The sequence below is a fragment of the Oncorhynchus kisutch genome, linkage group LG19, assembly GCF_002021735.2.
Source record: "Oncorhynchus kisutch isolate 150728-3 linkage group LG19, Okis_V2, whole genome shotgun sequence".
NCBI classification, from domain to species: Eukaryota; Metazoa; Chordata; class Actinopteri; order Salmoniformes; family Salmonidae; genus Oncorhynchus; species Oncorhynchus kisutch.
In genome coordinates this window covers 16,727,186-16,745,685 of record NC_034192.2, presented here as the reverse complement: position 1 = coordinate 16,745,685, position 18,500 = coordinate 16,727,186, and the positions used below count along the sequence as shown (strand labels likewise).

At 42.4% G+C, this 18,500-nt stretch overlaps 1 protein-coding gene across 2 annotated transcripts in view; it reads right to left on the bottom strand.

The window, feature by feature from the left end:
• Positions 1 to 18,257, bottom strand: part of gramd4a (GRAM domain containing 4a) — a 63,679-nt gene extending 45,422 nt beyond the window's left edge. Inside the window, exons 1-2 of one of the 2 annotated variants that reach the window (XM_031797841.1) lie at positions 18,036 to 18,257; positions 13,054 to 13,270 (exon numbers count right to left, since the gene is read on the bottom strand). In XM_031797841.1, the coding sequence (XP_031653701.1) occupies positions 13,054 to 13,270; positions 18,036 to 18,064 (246 nt within the window). In that variant the 5' untranslated portion in view covers positions 18,065 to 18,257. The remainder of the gene's footprint in view (positions 1 to 13,053; positions 13,271 to 18,035) is intronic. The other variant, XM_020509206.2, reaches the window with a different exon arrangement.
• Between the last annotated feature and the right edge of the window lie 243 nt (positions 18,258 to 18,500).

Here is an 18,500-nt window from a genome sequence, read left to right as displayed (position 1 = left end):
TACACCGCATAACGGACTATTTTGAAATATCGACAGTAAGATTTACAATACTGCTCAAGGGTACCCATAAAAGACACCCCCACCCATGAAATCTAAGATGTGTCAACTAATGTATCTACTTCAGTGCTCCAGCTATACATTTGCTAACTAAGATGGCTAGATGTCAAGATCAAGCTTCTTGGTTACACAAGACATTCAATCCCCTCCTGGATCAAGATTCCTGTTGCCTAAATTGTTGTGTATAATTTTTTTAAATTATTAATATTTTTGTACACTCAGTGTGTGTGTACAAAAAAAAAATAACACTGTCCTAATATCAAGTTGCTCTCCCCCCCTTTTGCCAACAGAACAGTCTAAATTGATTGGGGCATGGACTCTACAACAAGTTGAAAGTGTTACTCAGGGATGCTGGCCCATGTTGTTTACAATGCTTCCCACAGCATTTGGCTGGTTGTTTGGGTGGTGGACCATTCTTGATACACATGGGAAACTGTTGAGTGTGGAAAAACTCTGTAGCTCTGCAGTTCTTGACACAAACCGATGTGCCTTGCACCTACTACCATAGCCCATTCAAAAAGGCACTTAAATATTTGGTCTTGCCCATTCACCCGCTGAATGGCACAAACACAATCCGTGTCTCAAGGCTTAAAAATGCATCTTTAACAGGTCTTAAAAAGTGACATCAATAAGGGATCACAGCTTTGAACTTGATTCACCTGGTCAGTCTCATGTAAAAGGCAGGTGTTCTTAATGTTTTGTACGCACACAGAAAGTATTCAGACCCCTTGACTTGTTCCACATTGTTACATTATTAAAGCCTTATTCTAAAATTGATTAAACATTTCTCAATCTACACACAATACCCCATAATAACAAAGTGAAAACAGAAGGCATTTTTGCTAATTAATAAATAAAAAACTGAATCCTTTACATTAGTGTACAGACCCTTTACTATGAGGATCAAAATTGAGCTTAGGTGAATCCTGCTTCCATTGATCATCCTTGAGAGGTTTCTCCAACTTGGAGTCCACCTGTGATAAATTCAATTGATTGGACATGATTTGGAAAGGCACACCTCTCTATATAAGGTCCCACAGTTGACAGTGCAGCCATGAGGTCGAAGGAATTGTCCACAGAGCTCCGACACAGGATTGTGTCGAGGCACAGATCTGGGGAAGGGTACCAAAAAAAAATGTCTGCAGCATTGAATGTCCAAGAACACAGTGGCCTCCATTCTTAAATGGAAGAAGTTTGGAACCACCAAGACTCTTCCTAGAGATGGCAGCCCGTCCAAACTGAGCAATTGGGGGAGAAGGGCCTTGGTCAGTGAGGTGACTAAGAACCCGATTGTCACTCTGACAGAGATCCAGAGTTCCTCTGTGGAGATGGGAGAACTTTCCAGAAGGACAACCATCTGTGCAGCACTCCACCAATCAGGCCTTTATAATAGTGGCCAGACGGAAGTCACTCAGTAAACAAAGGCACATGACAGCCTGCTTGGAGGACTCTTAGACCATGAGAAACAGGATTCTCTGGTCTGATAAAACCAAGTTGAAATCTTTGACCTGAATGCCAAACATCACATCTGGAAGAAACCTGGGATCATCCTAATGGTGAAGCACGGTGGTGGGAGCGTCATGCTGTGGGGATGTTTTTCAGCGTCCGGAATAGGATACTAGTCAGGGTTGAGGCAAACATGAACAGAGCAAAGTACAGAGAGATCCTTGATTAAAACCTGCTTCAGAGCGCTCAGGACCTCAGACTGAGGATGAAGGTTTACCTTACAACAAGACAACGACCCTAAGCACACAGCCAAGTCAATGCAGAAGTGCCTTCGGGACAAGTCTGTTAATGTCCTTGAGTGGCCCAGCCAGAGCCTGGACTTGAACCTGATCGAACATCTTAAATCAAATTAAATTTTATTTGTCACATACACATGGTTAGCAGATGTTAATGCGAGTGTAGCGAAATGCTTGTGCTTCTAGTTCCGACAATGCAGTAATAACCAACAAGTATTCTAGCTAACAATTCCAAAACTACTACCTTATAGACAAGTGTAAGGGGATAAAGAATATCGAACATCTCCGGAGAAATCTGAAAATTGCTGTGCAGCGATGCTCCCCATCTAACCTGACAGAGTTTGAGAGGATCTGCAGAGAATAAATGGGAGAAGCTCCCCAAATACAGGTGTGCCAAGCTTGTAGCGTCATACCCAAGAAGACTCGATGCTGTAGTCGCTACCAAAAAGGTGCTTGTGTGTAGATTGATGAGGGAAAACAACTTAATCCATTTCAGAATAAGGCTGTAAACCTAACAAAATGTGGGAAAAGTCAAGGGGTCTGACTACTTTCCGAATGCACTGTGTGTGTGTGTGTGTACCATTTTGTTGTTTAATAGCGCCCCTTGTGTAAACCTCCGGCAATACAGTATACCCCAATATGGTACAGAAACGGTATGACAAAACTGGATACCTTCCAACCCTAATAATTATATCTGTGGCAGGTAAACCGTCAAACTACAAGCTACATAACGGTATATTTGACGTGTGATTATAGGGGAAACAATTTTGTCCAATCGAAGACAGACCAATAACAGACACCAACCATCACAGACAGACCAATCACAGATCCCCAACATCAGAGACAGACCACTCACAATCAAACAGAGAGCACGCCTAACAACAGAAAGACTTCAACATCACTATCAGAGCATTCCAGCAAAGATCAATGACAGATCCACCCACCTGGTCTGTTGTGATAGGAGGGAGTGTTAGGGGGGGGAAAGGATGGATCTTTTATAGCAGAAAACAGTGAGGACATTACCCTCTCTTTCTATAGTTTTGTCCAGCTCCAGTGCCAAGTTGGATGTGTGCAAAACAGTCTCCGTTCATATAGGGAGCAATAAGGGCCCCATGAGACAGCTGTAGGCTGTAGCCCTCAGGCTTGGCCTGGTGTTGTAGAGAGGGGCTGGACTGCTATACAGTCTGCCAGACAGACTACTAAAGTAGATGCCTGTGTACGTTGCTAGAACTCCTTCCACATTAGGTCAAGCAAACAACGCCTTAGCGAAGGTCGGAGAGTTAAAAAATGACTTGCAAAAAAACTCCTAGTGAGATTTGCTCTACTTAGATGCGGATTAAAAAAATAAATTTAAAAAAAAGTGGGCTGAACCATAACATTACAGAAGCATGGAATAGATTCATGATTGCTCCGAGATACAGTCAACAGTACTCCTCCTCAATATAACCAATCCGAAAGTTTAGCTAAATATTGATTCGAATGCATCGGAGCCTTGTACCTTTGCAGAAAGCCTTTAAAAAAAAATCAGGAATGGGGACAGTGCATTGACATGTAGATGGATCACTTGCACCTACAATCTCAGTGTTGTATGAGATATTGAATGAAAAGCTACAGGAGATCGGTCATACTAGAACGGCCAGGATATCGCCGCTGAGGAATTGCCTCCTGTCATGCCATTTGTTTTATCTTATTCACCCTCAAGCTACAGACCGGCTGAGACAACTTATTGAGCTGAAAATAAACATTTACTCCAATTCTCTTCCATCAATAGCCTTCTCCTGTCATCATCTAACCCACAGAAACAAGACAGACTAGTCTAGAATAGAACGAGAGAGGTACATACAGTACAAAGAGACGGTTTAGAGACAGTGAGAGAGATAGCGAGACCAAAAGAGACGAGAAGGAGGAAAACAACTACTTTCGTATCATCTGATGCCAAGAAGCCATAAGGTGATGTAACGCTAACACAGAGTAACCTGAAGCAGCAGCAGTACTCTAGGCTACTGGGAAGAAGGCGTGGCAACGATTGACCCAGTATCTCTGGCACTGTTCCCAGTGCAGGCTTAAATCACAGAGGGAGAACATTTTGGGTGTGCTGTGGCCAGGGGATTAATACTCGTGACCAGTGCCTGTGTGCCAGTTCATTAGAAGTGAGAGTTAACCAGTAAGATTAGGGGTGTCAAACTCCTTTTCCCAGGGCCCGCATTCAGTCTTTACCAATGTCTGGAGGGCCGCACTTAAATTTACTAGATTTCCTCACCGGAAAAATTGTCCTCTTTCCATCACTATTGGAACTTTCGATGCTCCTGGACTGTCTAGCTTTAGTTGACTGTTAGCAAGCTGGACAAAGGAAACTGACCACAAATATAGGTCCATTATGTCTGACTACACAGTTATCTGGCCACCTGCGGGCCAGATTGAATGGGCTAGGAGGGCCAGGCCTGGAGTTTGACACGTGAGTTAAGAGGTTAAACACAGGGGATTGGGAGACAATTTCAATAGTCTAAAGAATCCTACTCCACTTTTTTTTACCTTCCTAGTCTGTATATGGCCTCCCGAGTGGAGGGCATCTCAGTGCTAGAGATGTCACCTCAGAACCTGGTTCGATTCCAGGCTGTATCACAACCGGACGTGATTGGGAGTCCCATAGGGCGGCGCACATTTGGCCAAGTGTCGTCCGGGTTAGGGTTTGGCCGTCATTGTAAATAATAATTTTTAAAAAATTTATTAAATTGTCCCTCCCCCCCCTCAATCTACACACACACAGCAAAAACTGTTTAGAAATGTTTGCTAATTCATAAGAAACTGAAAAATTACATTTATTCAGTACTTTGTTGGGGCACTTTTGGCAGCGATTACAGCCTCTGTCTTCTTGGGTAACAACCTACACACATACGCTACAACCTTGGCACATCTGTATTTGGGGAGTTTCTCCCAATCTTCTCTACAGATCGTCTCAAGCTCTGTCAGGTTGGATGGGGAGCGTGTTGCTGCACAGCTATTTTCAGGTCTCTCCAGAGATGTTAGATTGGGTTCAAGTCCAGACACTCGCTGTGCCACTCAAGACAATTGAGACTTGTCCCGAAGCCACTCCTCAAATCAAATGTAATTACTTACAAACCCTTAACCAACAAGCCCTTAACCAACAATACTTTAAGTTAAGTAAAAAATTAAAAAGTAACAAATTATTAAAACTGCAGCAGTAAAATAACAAGCGAGGCTATGTACAGGGGGTACTGGTACAGAGTCAATGTGCGGGGGCACCGGTTAGTTGAGGTAATATGTAGGTAGATTTTAAAAAAGTGACTATGTACAGATTATAAACAGAGTAGCAGCAGCATCATTTATTTTTTTATATATTTTTTTTTATAAAGGGCCTGGGTAGCCATTTGATTAGCTGTTCAGGAGTCTTATCGCTCGGGGGAAGAAGCTGTTAAGAAGCCTTTTGGACCTGGACTTGGCGCTCCAGTACAGCTTGCCATGTGGTAGTAGGGAGAACAGTCTATGACTGGGGTGGGTGGGGTCTGACCATTTTTAGGGCCTTCCTCTGACACCGCCTGGTATAGAGGGCCTGGATGGCAAGAAGCTTTGCCCCAGTGATGTAGTGGGCCGTACGCACTACCCTCTGTAGTGCCTTGCGGTCGAAGGCAGAGCAGTTGCCATACTAAGCAGTGATGCAACCAGTCAGATGCTCTCAATGGTGCAGCTGTAGAACTGTGAGGATGAGGACCCATGCCAAATCTTTTCTGCTGAGGGGGAAATAGGCTTTGTTGTGTCCTCTTCACAACTGTCTTGGGGTGTTGGACCATGAGTTTGTTGGTGAAGTGGACACCAAGGAACTTGAAGCTGTTCAACTACAGCCCCATCGATAAGAAATGGGGGTGTGCTCGGTCCTCCTTTTCCTGTAGTCCACAATCATCTCCTTTGTCTTGATCACATTGAGGGACAGGTCTTCTAGAGCAACCACACAACCACCACCTCCTCCCTATAGGCTGTCTCATCGTTGTTGGTGATCAGCCCTACCACTGTTGTATCATCGGCAAACTTGGTGTTGGAGTCGTGCCTGGCCATGCAGTCATGAGTGAACAGGGAGTACAGGATGGGGCTGAGAACACAACCCCAGTGTTGTCTTGACTGTGTGCTTAGGGTCATTGTCCTGTTGGAAGGTGAATCTTCGCCCCAGTCTGAGATCCTGAGCCGAATTTCTGTACTTTGCTCCATTCAGCTTTGCCTCGATCATGACTAGCATCCCAGTCCCTGCCTCTGAAAAACATCCCCGCAGCATGTTGCCACCAACATGCTTCACCGTAGGGATGGTGCCAGGTATCCTCCAGATGTGGCGCTTGGCATTCAGGCCAAAGAGTTCACACCTGGTTTCATCAGAACAGAGAATCTTGTTGGCAAACTCCAAGCAGGCCGTCATGCTCCTGAGGAGTGGCATCCACTGCTACAGAAATGGGAAAACCTTCTAGAAGAACAATCATCTCCAAGAGGAACTCTGGAGCTCTGTCAGAGTGACCATCGGGTTCTTGGTCACCTCCCTGACCAAGGCCCTTCTCCCCCGATTGCTCAGTTTGGACTAGAGGTCGACCAATTATGATTTTTCAACACCGATACCGATTATTGGAGGACAAAAAAAAGCCGATAACGATTCAAATCTGCCGATTCTTTTACTTTTTTATTTGTAATAATGACAATTACAACAATGCTGAATGAAAACTTAATTTAACTAAATATATCAATAAAATCACTTTAGCCTCAAATAAATAATGAAACGTGTTCAATTTGGTTTAAATAATGCAAAAACAAAGTGTTGGAGAAGAAAGTAAAAGTGCAATATGTGCCATGTAAGAAAGCTAACGTTTAAGTTCCTTGCTCAGAACATATGAAAGCTGGTGGTTCCTTTTAACAGGAGTCTTCAATATTCCCAGGTAAGAAGTTTTAGGTTGTAGTATTTATAGGACTATTTCTCTCTATACCATTTGTATTTCATTAACCTTTGACTACTGGCTGTTCTTATAGGCACTTTAGTATTGCCAGTGTAACAGTATAGCTTCCGTATCTCTCCTCGCTCCTACCTGGACTCGAACCAGGAACACAACGACAACAGCCACCCTCGAAGCAGCATTACCCATGCAGAGCAAGGGGAATAATTACTCCAAGAGCGAGTGACGATTGAAACGCTATTAGCGCGCACCCCGCTAACCAGCTAGCCATTTCACATCGGTTACACCAGCCTAATCTCGGGAGTTGATAGGCTTGAAGTCAAACAGCGCTGTGCTTGCGAAAAGCTGCTGGCAAAACGCACAAAAGTGCTGTTTGAATGAATGCTTACGACGAGCCTGCTGCTGCCTACCACCGCTCAGTCAGACTACTCTATCAAATCAGACAAAATTATAACATAATAACACACAGAAATACGAGCCGTAGGTCATTAATATGGTCGAATCCGGAAACTATCATCTCGAAAACAAGACTTTTATTCTTGCAGTGAAATATGGAACCGTTCAGTATTTTATCTAAACGGGTGGCATCCATGTCTAAATATTCCTGTTACAGTGCACAACCTTCAATGTTATGTCATAATTAAGTAAAATTCTGGCAAATTAGGCGGCCCAAACTGTTGCAAATATAACGACTCTGCGTGCAATAAACGCAAGAGAAGTGACAATTTTACCTGATTAATATTGCCTGCTAACCTGGATTTATTTTAGCTAAATATGCAGGTTTAAAAACACATACTTCTGTGTATTGATTTTAAGAAAGGCATTGATGTTTATGGTTAGGTACACATTGGAGCAACGATGCGCACCGCAACGATAATATGCAACGCAGGACACGCTAGATAAACTAGTAATATCAACCATGTTAACATGATTGATTGTTTTTTTTATAAAGATACGTTTAATGCTAGCTAGCAACTTACCTTCTACTGCATTCGCGCAACAGGCAATCTCCTCGTAGAGTGCAATGTAATCAGGTGGTTAGAGCTTTGGACTAGTTAATTGTAAGGTTGCAAGATTGAATCCCCCGAGCTGACAAGGTGAAAATCTGTCGTTCTGCCCCTGAACGAGGCAGTTAACCCACCGTTTCTAGGCCGTCATTGAAAATAATAAATGTGTTCTTAACTGACTTAGAGTTAAATATTTCTTTTAAATAAATAAAAATATAGGCCAAATCAGTGTCCAAAAATAGATTTCCGATTGTTATGAAAACGGCCCTAATTAAATGGCCATTCCAATTAAATCGGTCAACCTCTAGTTTGGACGGGTGGCCAGCTCTAGGAAGAGTCTTGGGGGTTCCAAACTTCTTCCATTTAACAATGCTGCAGAAATGTTTTGGTACCCTTCCCAGATCTGTGCCTCGACACAATCCGGTCTCCGAGTTCTACAGACAATTCCTTCGACCCCACAGGTTGGTTTTTGCTCTGACATCCACTGTCAACTGTGGAACCTTATCTAGACAGGTGCTGTAATGTAACAAAATGTGGAAAAAGTCAAGGGGTCTGAATACTTTCCGAAGGCACTGTATATGAAGAGCGTACGCAATGTTTGTGTGTTTTCCTGAGGCCTCCTGCAGTCAGTGACCTCGCACACCCACTCAGTGAGCAGCTGCCCACATGCCTGGCATAGAAACACACGGCGGGCAGCCTGCGACATCCACAAATACTGGGAGACGTACACACACGTGCGCACAAAATGTGTGCACTCAGCCTAGAGTCCTAACCCTGCAAAGGACTCAATTTATATTAGAAACCAGCAGATGAGCACAAGAAACTGGCCTCCTTTGAGGAAATTATACAATCAAGTGACTAATCTACTGTTTTAATTTGGGGGGGAAAACACTGGCTGGCTGATGGTGATGAAACATGAAAAAGTCCAAGATGACCGGCGCAGTTTAAAATATCTCCTTAAGACAAGAGAAGTCCAAACACTTGAGATCATCGGCAGTAATGATATATTCATTGGCAAGCAGGGGAGGATAAATTCACGGAGTAACCATAGTGGATGAAAGTCTATAGAAATACTGTGTTTACCCTGTGTCCCTCCCTCCATCCAGCCAACCCTCCCTCTGTAGAATGAGCAGAGTAAACAGGAACAGAGCATATCAAACCGCCCTGTGTTTCCTTCACTCGCTTTCCCTTCCTCTCTGAAGTAGGTTTGTCTATTATGTCTCCCTGAGGGACATGTAATCAACTCCATTGGAAGCTGCCACACACACACACGTCTGTAGTAACATTAAAAACAGGAGATATTAAAGACAGGTCATAGACATACAGTGCATTTGGAAAATATTCAGACCACTTTACTTTTCCCACACTTTGTTATGTTACAATCTTATTCTAAAATGGATTATATAAAATCCTCATCTCCTCCACACACACACACAATAACAAAGCAAAAACAGGTTGACATTTTGGCAAATATATAAACAGAAATATCTTAATTACATAAGTATTCAGGCCCTTTGCTATGAGACTCGAAATTTAGCTCAGGTGCATCCTGTTTCCATTGATCATCCTTGAGATGTTTCTACAACTTGATTGGAGTCCACCTGTGGTAAATTCAATTGATTGGACATGATTTGGAAAGGCATGCACCTGTCTATATAAGGTCGACAGTGCATGTCAGTGCCAGAGCAAAAACCAAGCCATGAGGTCGAATTGTCCGTAGAGCTCGGAGACAGGATTGTGTCGAGGCACAGACCTGGGGAAGGGTACTAAAACATTTCTGCAACATTGAAGGTCCCCCAACATTCTTAAATGGAAGAATTTTGTAACCCAAGACTCTTCCTAGAGCTGGCCGCCCAGCCAAACTGGTTCAACAGGACAACAACCCTAAGCACACAGCAAAGACAACACAGGAGTTGCTTCGGGACAAGTCTCTAAATGTCCAAGTGGCCCAGCCAGAGCCCGGACTTGAACCTGATCAAACATCTCAGGAGACCTGAAAATAGCTGTGCAGCTCCCCAGCCAACCTGAGAGAGAGAGAGAATAATGGGGGAAACTCCAAATACAGATGTGCCAAACTTGTAGCGTCATACCCAAAAAGACGAGGCTATAGTCACTGCCAAAGGTGCTTCAACAAAGTACTGAGTAAAGGGTTTGAATACTTACGGAAATGTAATATTTCAGTAGTTTAAAAAAAAGAAATTGGCAAACATTTCTACAAACCTGTTTTTGATTTGTCATGGGGAATTGTGTGTAGATAACGGGGAAATAACTAGAAAATACATTTTCGAATAAGGCTGTAAAGTAACAAAAAATGTGGAAAAAGTCAAGGGGGTCTGAATACTTTCCAAATGCACTGTATAGTCAGTGTCCAGATTTCAGTTTACATTTAATCCTTCTGAACAGTAGGCAACAGTTCCCTTGACATGCCATAGGCCTATTTGAAGTCCTGGTCTTGTGACTGGCGAATTTGCATAGCTCCTCAAACAACATAGGCACTGATCATTCTCTATTACCATCATCAAATCTTTTCTGGCCCACCCTTCTCTTTTATTTTTAACTCTCCATTTTGTAGCTTTCTCTTGTTGAATTAAACACGCAGACATTGTCCTTTTAACCTCAGTGGATCCAAGTTAACTTTTTCTGCCCATTTGGAAATTGGTGTGAAGGCTATTTGTCACGCGTCAAGTCAGGCACACACACTAATTACAATTTTTTTACAATGAAAGAAAAATCTAATGTCACCTATAGATATAAATGGCATAAGAATGATACATTTGTATTTTTATGTATTCAGGTTATTCAACACGACCGCCCACCTGCCCTTCATCCACACAATATTTCATGACCCTAAAACCCATCTCTGCCTTGTGGATATAACCGTGGGGACTGCAGGTTGAGTCAGCCTGCACATCACTAACTGACACACACAATATTTCATGACCCTAAACTAGAGGTCGACCGGTTATGATTTTTCAACGCCGATACAGATTGGACAAAAAAAGCCGATACCGATTAATTGGCTGATTTTAAAAATGTATTTGTAATAATAACAATTACAACAATACTGAATGAACACTTATTTTAACTTAATAGAATTGATCAATAAAATCAATTTAGCCTCAAATAAATCATGAAACATGTTCAATTTGGTTTAAATAATGCAAAAACAAAGTGTTGGAGAAGAAAGTAAAAGTGTAATATGTGCTATGTATGAAAGCTAACGTTTAAGTTCCTTGCTCAGAACATGAGAACATATGAAAGCTGGTGGTTCCTTTTAACATGATTCGTCAATATTCCCAGGTAAGAAGTTTTAGGTTGTAGTTATTATAGAACTATTTCTCTCTATACTATTTGTATTTCATATAACCTTTGACTATTGGATGTTCTTTAGTATTGCCAGTGTAACAGTATATTTTCCGTCCCTCTCCTCACTCCTCCCTAGGCTCGAACCAGGAACACAACGACAACAGCCACCCTCGAAGCAGCGTTACCCATGCAGAGCAAGGGGAATAACTACTCCAAGTCTCAGAGCGAGTGACGTTTGAAGCTCTATTAGCGCGCACCCCGCTAACTAGCTAGCCATTTCACATCACATCTTTACACCAGCCTCATCTCGGGAGTTGATAGGATTGAAGTCCTAAACAGCAGAGCTGCTGGCAAAACGCACAAAAGTGCTGTTTGAATGAATGCTTATGAGCCTGCTGGTGCCTACCATCGCTCAGTCAGACTGCTCTATCAAATCATACTTAATTATAACATAATAACACACAGAAATACAAGCCTTAGGTTATTAATATGGTCGAATCCGGAAACTATCATCTCGAAAACAAGACGTATATTCTTTCAGTGAAATACGGAACAGTTCTGTATTTTATCTAATGGGTGGCATCCATCAGTCTAAATATTCCTGTTACATTGCACAACCTTCAATGTTATGTCATTATTACGTAAAATTCTGGCAAATTAGTTCTCAATGAGCCAGGCGGCCCAAACTGTTGCATATACCCTGACTCTGCGTGCAATGAACGCAAGAGAAGTGACACAATTTCACCTGGTTAATATTGCCTGCTAACCTGGATTTCTTTTAGCTAAATATGCAGGTTTAAACAGATATACTTCTGTGTATTGATTTTAAGAAAGGCATTGATGTTTATGGTTAGGTACACGTTGGAGCAACGACAGTCCTTTTTCACGAATGCGCACAGCATCGATTATATGCAACGCGGGACACGCTAGATAAACTAGTAATATCATCAACCATGTGTAGTTATAACTAGTGATTATGATTGGTTAGTGTTTAATGCTAGCTAGCAACTTACCTTGGCTTCTTACTGCATTCGCGTAACAGGTGGGCTCCTCGTGAGGCAGGTGGTTAGAGCGTTGAACTAGTTAGCCGTAAGGTTGCAAGATTGAGTCCCCGAGCTGACAAGGTAAAAATCTGTTGTTCTGCCCCTGAACAAGACAGTTAACCCACCGTTCCTAGGCCGTCATTGAAAATAAGAATGTGTTCTTAACTGACTTGAATGGTTAAATAAAAAGGTGTAAAAAAAAGCTTAAAAAATAAATAAAATAAAACATTTTATGTTGTGTTTTTTTTTATAAAATCGGCAAAATCAGAGTTTACATTTACCGATTGTTATGAAAACTTAATTAATTAAATTAAAATCAACCCCAATTAATCGACCAATCCGATTAATCGGTCAACTTCTACCCTAAACCCATCTGCCTTGTGGATATAACCGTGGGAACTGCAGGTTGAGTCAGCCTGCACGTCACTGACACACAATATACAGGAAACTGCCAAAATAAAGGAAACACCAACATAAAGTGTCTTAATAGGGCGTTGGGGTACCACGAGCCACCAGAACGGCTTCAATCCACCTTGGCATAGATTCTACAAGAGTCTGGAACTCTCTTGGAGGGATGCGACACCACTCTTGCACAAGAAATTCCATAGCTTTGTGTTTTGTTGATGCCGTTGATGCCGTGTGTTTTGTCAAGCGCCGTTCCAAGAATCTGGTGACTGACACACACCCCCTATGCTCCTTTGAGGCCTCAAAGTCAGAGTGCTTATTCTAGCCACGCCAGCCAAAATAATAGGCAATTTGTATACAGAACCCTAAGCTGGCGCGCGCACAGGTAAAAACATGGACGCTAGGAAACACTGACGTAGAGTTTTTCCAGACCAACTATGGCCCAGAGTTTTTCCTGGTCGGGTAACATTGCAAGGAAAAACTTGTGGCCCTACTCACAGTCTCTCATTTGAGTAAAAAAACACAGCAAAGTGGAATGCATTCTTACAGGGTCTCCTAGTTCTTCCGTATCTTGTGACTTGAGTGAAGGCCTCGTCCTCAGCAGGATGTCATCGCCACATTCATTGTCGGATCCGTTGGGGGACTCTGCTAGATCCAGGAAGTCGTCTCGCTTCTGACCTCTGAACCTGATTTTGTCCAGCCGCTTTAGCATGTTCAACACCCCTCTCTTCAGCGGCTTTACCCTAGCATGGTGTACAGCAATCCTGAAAAGACAAAACAGACAAGGGTCAGAGGTTCCCCTTTGAAAAGCACTGAAAATGAAAGGGTGGGGTCGATAGCTTGACATTTCTTTGGACAAAAGTAGTTTCTTATAAATAAGTACCTAAACACTACGGAACACAGATGCACAAGTTAAGACAATCGTTGAGTGTTGCCGATACAAGCGTTAAAAAAAATACCCTATTCCCTTTACAGTGCCCTGTTCAAAAGTAGTGAGCTAGAAAAGGGAATTGAGTGCCATTTGGAACACAGCCATATAGATCTAGCGGTAGATCCATCGAAGGCCCATCAGTGGTTGAGTCGTCAGCCATCATCCAGGGCCACAGCCCTTCCTGCTTAGGAAATGATCACAACCCCAGAACGAGGCGTGGAGCGAGATGGAGAGAAGATGCGATCACCCTCTCACTTCAAACACTCCAAAAATATGACTTAACGACTTGATTCATGCGAATCCTTTTGACCTAGATCGGAAACTTTGTGGGTGACACAATAGCTCACACACACACACACACACACACCTCCCCTTAGAAACAGATCTGGCTTGATAACACCATGCAGCTCTCAAGGTTCTTGATGTGTTGTTATAGGCCTACTGCATCTTTCTATCTACAGCCTTCACGTTTTCATTTGTTTGGAGCAGAAGCAGCACGTCTCAGAGTAACAGTGAGATAGAGGAGCTGGAAAGCCTGGCGCCCATTAGATGAGAGAAAGAGAGGAGAGGAATTATACTCAATGTTTCTCTGACCACAACACTGACTCCGGTCTCTGTGTGGGGAGAGAAACCATCAGGAACGTCACACCTCTATCCCTTTCCTTCAGCTGAAAAAACAACCAAAAAAAAAACACTTCCACCCACATGTGAACAGAGAAAGAATGCGATACACACACACACCTACCTGAAAGGCATTGGCTCACTCACAATTCATTAAAATCCCACACAAACAAACCTAAATGTTGAGAGAGCATCTAATGATGCGAATGGCACCAATGACACATCTACACAGTCAAGGGATCCTTCACTCTAATGTAAAATGGTGAGCTTCAGAGCTCTGTGTCCTACAAGTGATGACACCATTAGAGCAGACCAAAAAGGATGACACACATGGAGGCACAGGACTTCCTATAGGATAGTTCAGGCCAGGGGAATCTGATCTGGCTCTCAAGGTGGATGTCATCTAAGCTTGTTGTGTCCTCATGTGCATCTCTAGGAAGTCCTCTGCTCACCTCATTATACACCTCTATGGTCAGTGTGTCACTAAGCCCCTAGCAATGATGATGATCAAGGTAGAAGTTACCCCTAACCATAGATCTAGAATCAGATTACCATTGCCCTAATCCTAACCATGACCATTTAAGGAGTTGATTAACCTCTACCTTAGATCAGATATTGACCACAGAACTCAACACCATCAGCTTAGTGAAGCATTTGGACAGTTGCGGGAGCAAGGCAAGGTGGTACTATAGGGTAAAGCTGTAATGTTGTTCAGAGAAGAGTGAGTTCTTCAATGGGATATTCCCAGAGAGGTCTGAAGTACTGCTTAATCATACAATCAGTCCAACATATACACAGTTAGACGACACAGACTCAAGACACACACACCTCATAAATATTCAGGCACATTGACACACAGTACTCATGACTACACATCAGTCTATATACTCCTATGAGAGCCACTGCTACTGTATGCCAGCCATGAGTGCTGTCATGTCTCACGTCAATGAGCTTCCCACCTCTGATGTGGGTCTGCTGGAAAAGAGAAGGGGCCACAGAGAGACTTGGCTCTGCTCTCCTCAATGCCTAGTGTGTGTTTGATTGAGCACTTTCTGAGAAGAGAACAGCATTCTAGGAACTGGGTAGTCACTGGCATTGTTAGCAGTGATGGAAGACCCCACACTGGCATAGAAAATAGGACATTGTTGAATTCAACAGAGACATTAAATCAAACATGGTTAGGTTTAGGGTGAGAGATCGTAAAACAAATTGACAGACATTTCTGAGAATATTACCAACTAGAAAACGCCCACCCGGAAACCCCCATTGGCAAGTGCTTTACACATCTCATACACACCTGTAGGTGTTACATTTACTAGGCACAGTCACCTTACATAGGTTTAGTTTCACATTAAATACACGCAACCCCCTGTCAATGTCATTCCTGGTTGCAGACCCACTGAACCTGTAGTCTACATGTGATTGTTCATTCAGAGAGTGATTTCTGAATGAATGTCAAAGTTAGGCTATATGTTGAAACGTTTTAGTGAAGGAGTTGAGTGTTCAGTCATTTTTATTACAAATTTAGTGGAATAGGGACAAAAAAAAATGTTATAAAATAACATTGGTATAGTTCTCAGAGGACACCAGAAAGCTAGTCATGCTTATTTCTCTCTCATCCAAGTTGCTGAGATTCTACTTGGTCAATGAGTCTCACTACACTTGGTCCAAGCTCACATATTTTACAAATGGAAGCTAGGCTAAATCAGGATGACAACACACTATAGGCCTAAACTACGAGATGAATAAGGAATTCACTTTATTACAGTCGGAATCAAGGCGGATGGCCATATTGCCTAGGTAGGCACACTGTAAATTGTTAGGTTGAAAGGAAGACTCATCATCACAATACAATGTTTGATAATGTGCTGTGATTGAGGCTATTCAGTCTATGATGGGTGATCAAATTATGACCCAAATATAAAATTACAGTAGGCTACCGAGTCTAACTAGCCTCAGCTGACCCCATTATTCCAGTCGCCATGTCAACTCTCCTAATAACTCTATTCAATGAACATATCATCGGTGAGGGACAGGCACTTCTAGGCCAAGATGTACTCTTAAGGAGCTTACCATTACTCCCTAAAAGAGTCAAAGTACCATATACAGTGCCTTGCGAAAGTATTCGGCCCCCTTGAACTTTGCGACCTTTTGCCACATTTCAGGCTTCAAACATTAACTTAAGGGGGCTGAATAATTTTGCACGCCCAATTTTTCAGTTTTTGGTTTTGTTAAAAAAGTTTGAAATATCCAATAAATGTCGTTCCACTTCATGATTGTGTCCCACTTGTTGATTCTTCACAAAAAAATACAGTTTTATATCTTTATGTTTGAAGCCTGAAAATGTGGCAAAATGTCGCAAAGTTCAAGGGGGCCGAATACTTTCGCAAGGCACTGTATATGTTATGTTCAAAGGTAGACAAGTTCTGGCAGCCAAAAACTAAGCATGAATCGGTTCTCAATTGCGATATGAGAACCTAAATGAGAACCTAGAAACCTAAATCTGTTTACTTTCATGTCACATTAAAATCCTTTCACAAATGCAAAATCCACACTTACGCATTGGCAGTTTAAAGCGACACAAATCCTGTTTCTCTGCATATCCCATAAGAATCGGTTATTTTTCCTGCAAATCTAAACAGCCAAAAAGCACATGGTGGTAGATATTTCAAGCCACATTTCAAACCAACTTCGTAGGCGGTTTGAAGTCTAATAAAAATCTGATTCCTGGCCATGGGACTTTTGTTTGAACGTTCAAATCGGATTAATTTACCCATATTCTTAGACTGTTATTTGGCATTTCTTATTAGTTTCCAAACAAACGAGTGAATGTGCTAGAAGGCTAAACAGCTAGCTAGGTTGGTAACTGAAGTTGCCAATCCAAAATGGACTTCGTTTTGAAAGTTGGATCATCTCGTCCTTTGAGGCTTTAAAAAAAAGTATTCTTACTGGGAAACATCCATGGCAGGAGGCATTGTTTGTCACCATAGCTTACTACATCACTTCTGAAGGAAGGCTGAGCACACACTTATTATGACAACTAGCGTAGTTATTGTCAGCGGTCTGAACACACAAATCCAAATTAGGTCACTTGTCTCTTGCTGTTTGGATAGTCAGTATTACAAAACGTATAGTGGAATTAAGGCCTTCACCGTGAACAAGGCTGTGTTGTGTACCGTTTTAACAACTTTTTCCACAGTTGCAACTAACCGTATTTTTTTCAGTGACAACATGTTTCTTAGCGGCCTTCTGTTACATACAGGTGTTTGGGAGCATGCCAGATAGCAAATTAGAACAGGTGTCTTCTATAAGCACACACAAACATGGATATATGTCCATGTGGGGACACTGACCCCCCCCCCCCCAACCCTATAAAAAAATGTATACATTTAACATTGTTCACAAATTATTTATTTCTGATATGAAAGATCCTTATGCTTCCAAAACCGTACGGCAAGCGAGGCATGTAATGTTCAGACCGAGCGTCTGGGGGTTTCTTAACAAACCTTCCCCGTACAGAAGACGCCTTGGTCCAATGACTTGTGGAATGGAACTGAGACTTCTGCTCAAAAGGCTAAAAGGTACTGGTAAGATATGAGCCTAAAAACACCGTGATCGACGGAGTATGAAGGACCAGTGTTGTGTTGCTTCGCGACTGTAACAAAGCGCGTAAGCAACAGTAGGTGTTGGCCCGCTGTGACATAATGTAACAAGTCCGTTAGTCTCAGCTTCCCACCAGTCTTTTTTTTTTTACTCTATGGCGATGGAACGTTCATTTGTTTATTTGTACTGGCCAATTCCTATTTCCCAATTAAATTGTAATCTTCGTAAATGAGACTACGCACAGTAGACCTTGCGCTCCATTAAATAATAATGAATTACCCAACTAAAAGCCAACATACACACCACACGTATATACTTGAGCTAGGCTACTTTGCATGGACATTATTTATATTTAAAAAATATCAAGTTCTTACCCAGCCCGTAAATCGTAGCAAAGTTTCATTAACACTGAGAATTGCCTTTGAATGTATCCAGTAGCGTACACCTGCTCACAACCGCCAAGACACAAGCTGTTTATTGAGCCTCAGCCCCGCCATCACAATCCGCTCTTTTGTAAACCAGAGCAACGATTTACATCCCGCTGCAGCCTTGATTAGTTTTGTAGAAATGCCAACTCCCCCCCCCCCCCCTTAAGAGAGAATAGCATAGACTATCTCATTCAGTACCGTTTGAAACCAGTCTCTCTCGCCTGTTGATTTCATAGCTCTCACACACAAGACCAGGACATTTCGTCATGTCAGCAGACGTCCTTTCTTAAAGGGGCCGCTTATGGAGTTTCAAAGTTATCAACAAGCCTGCCCTTGCTGTTGTTGTACTTCTCACTGTGTGTTCGTCTGCTTTCATAATACCCATCAGCATCCTCTGTTGGCTGACAGTAT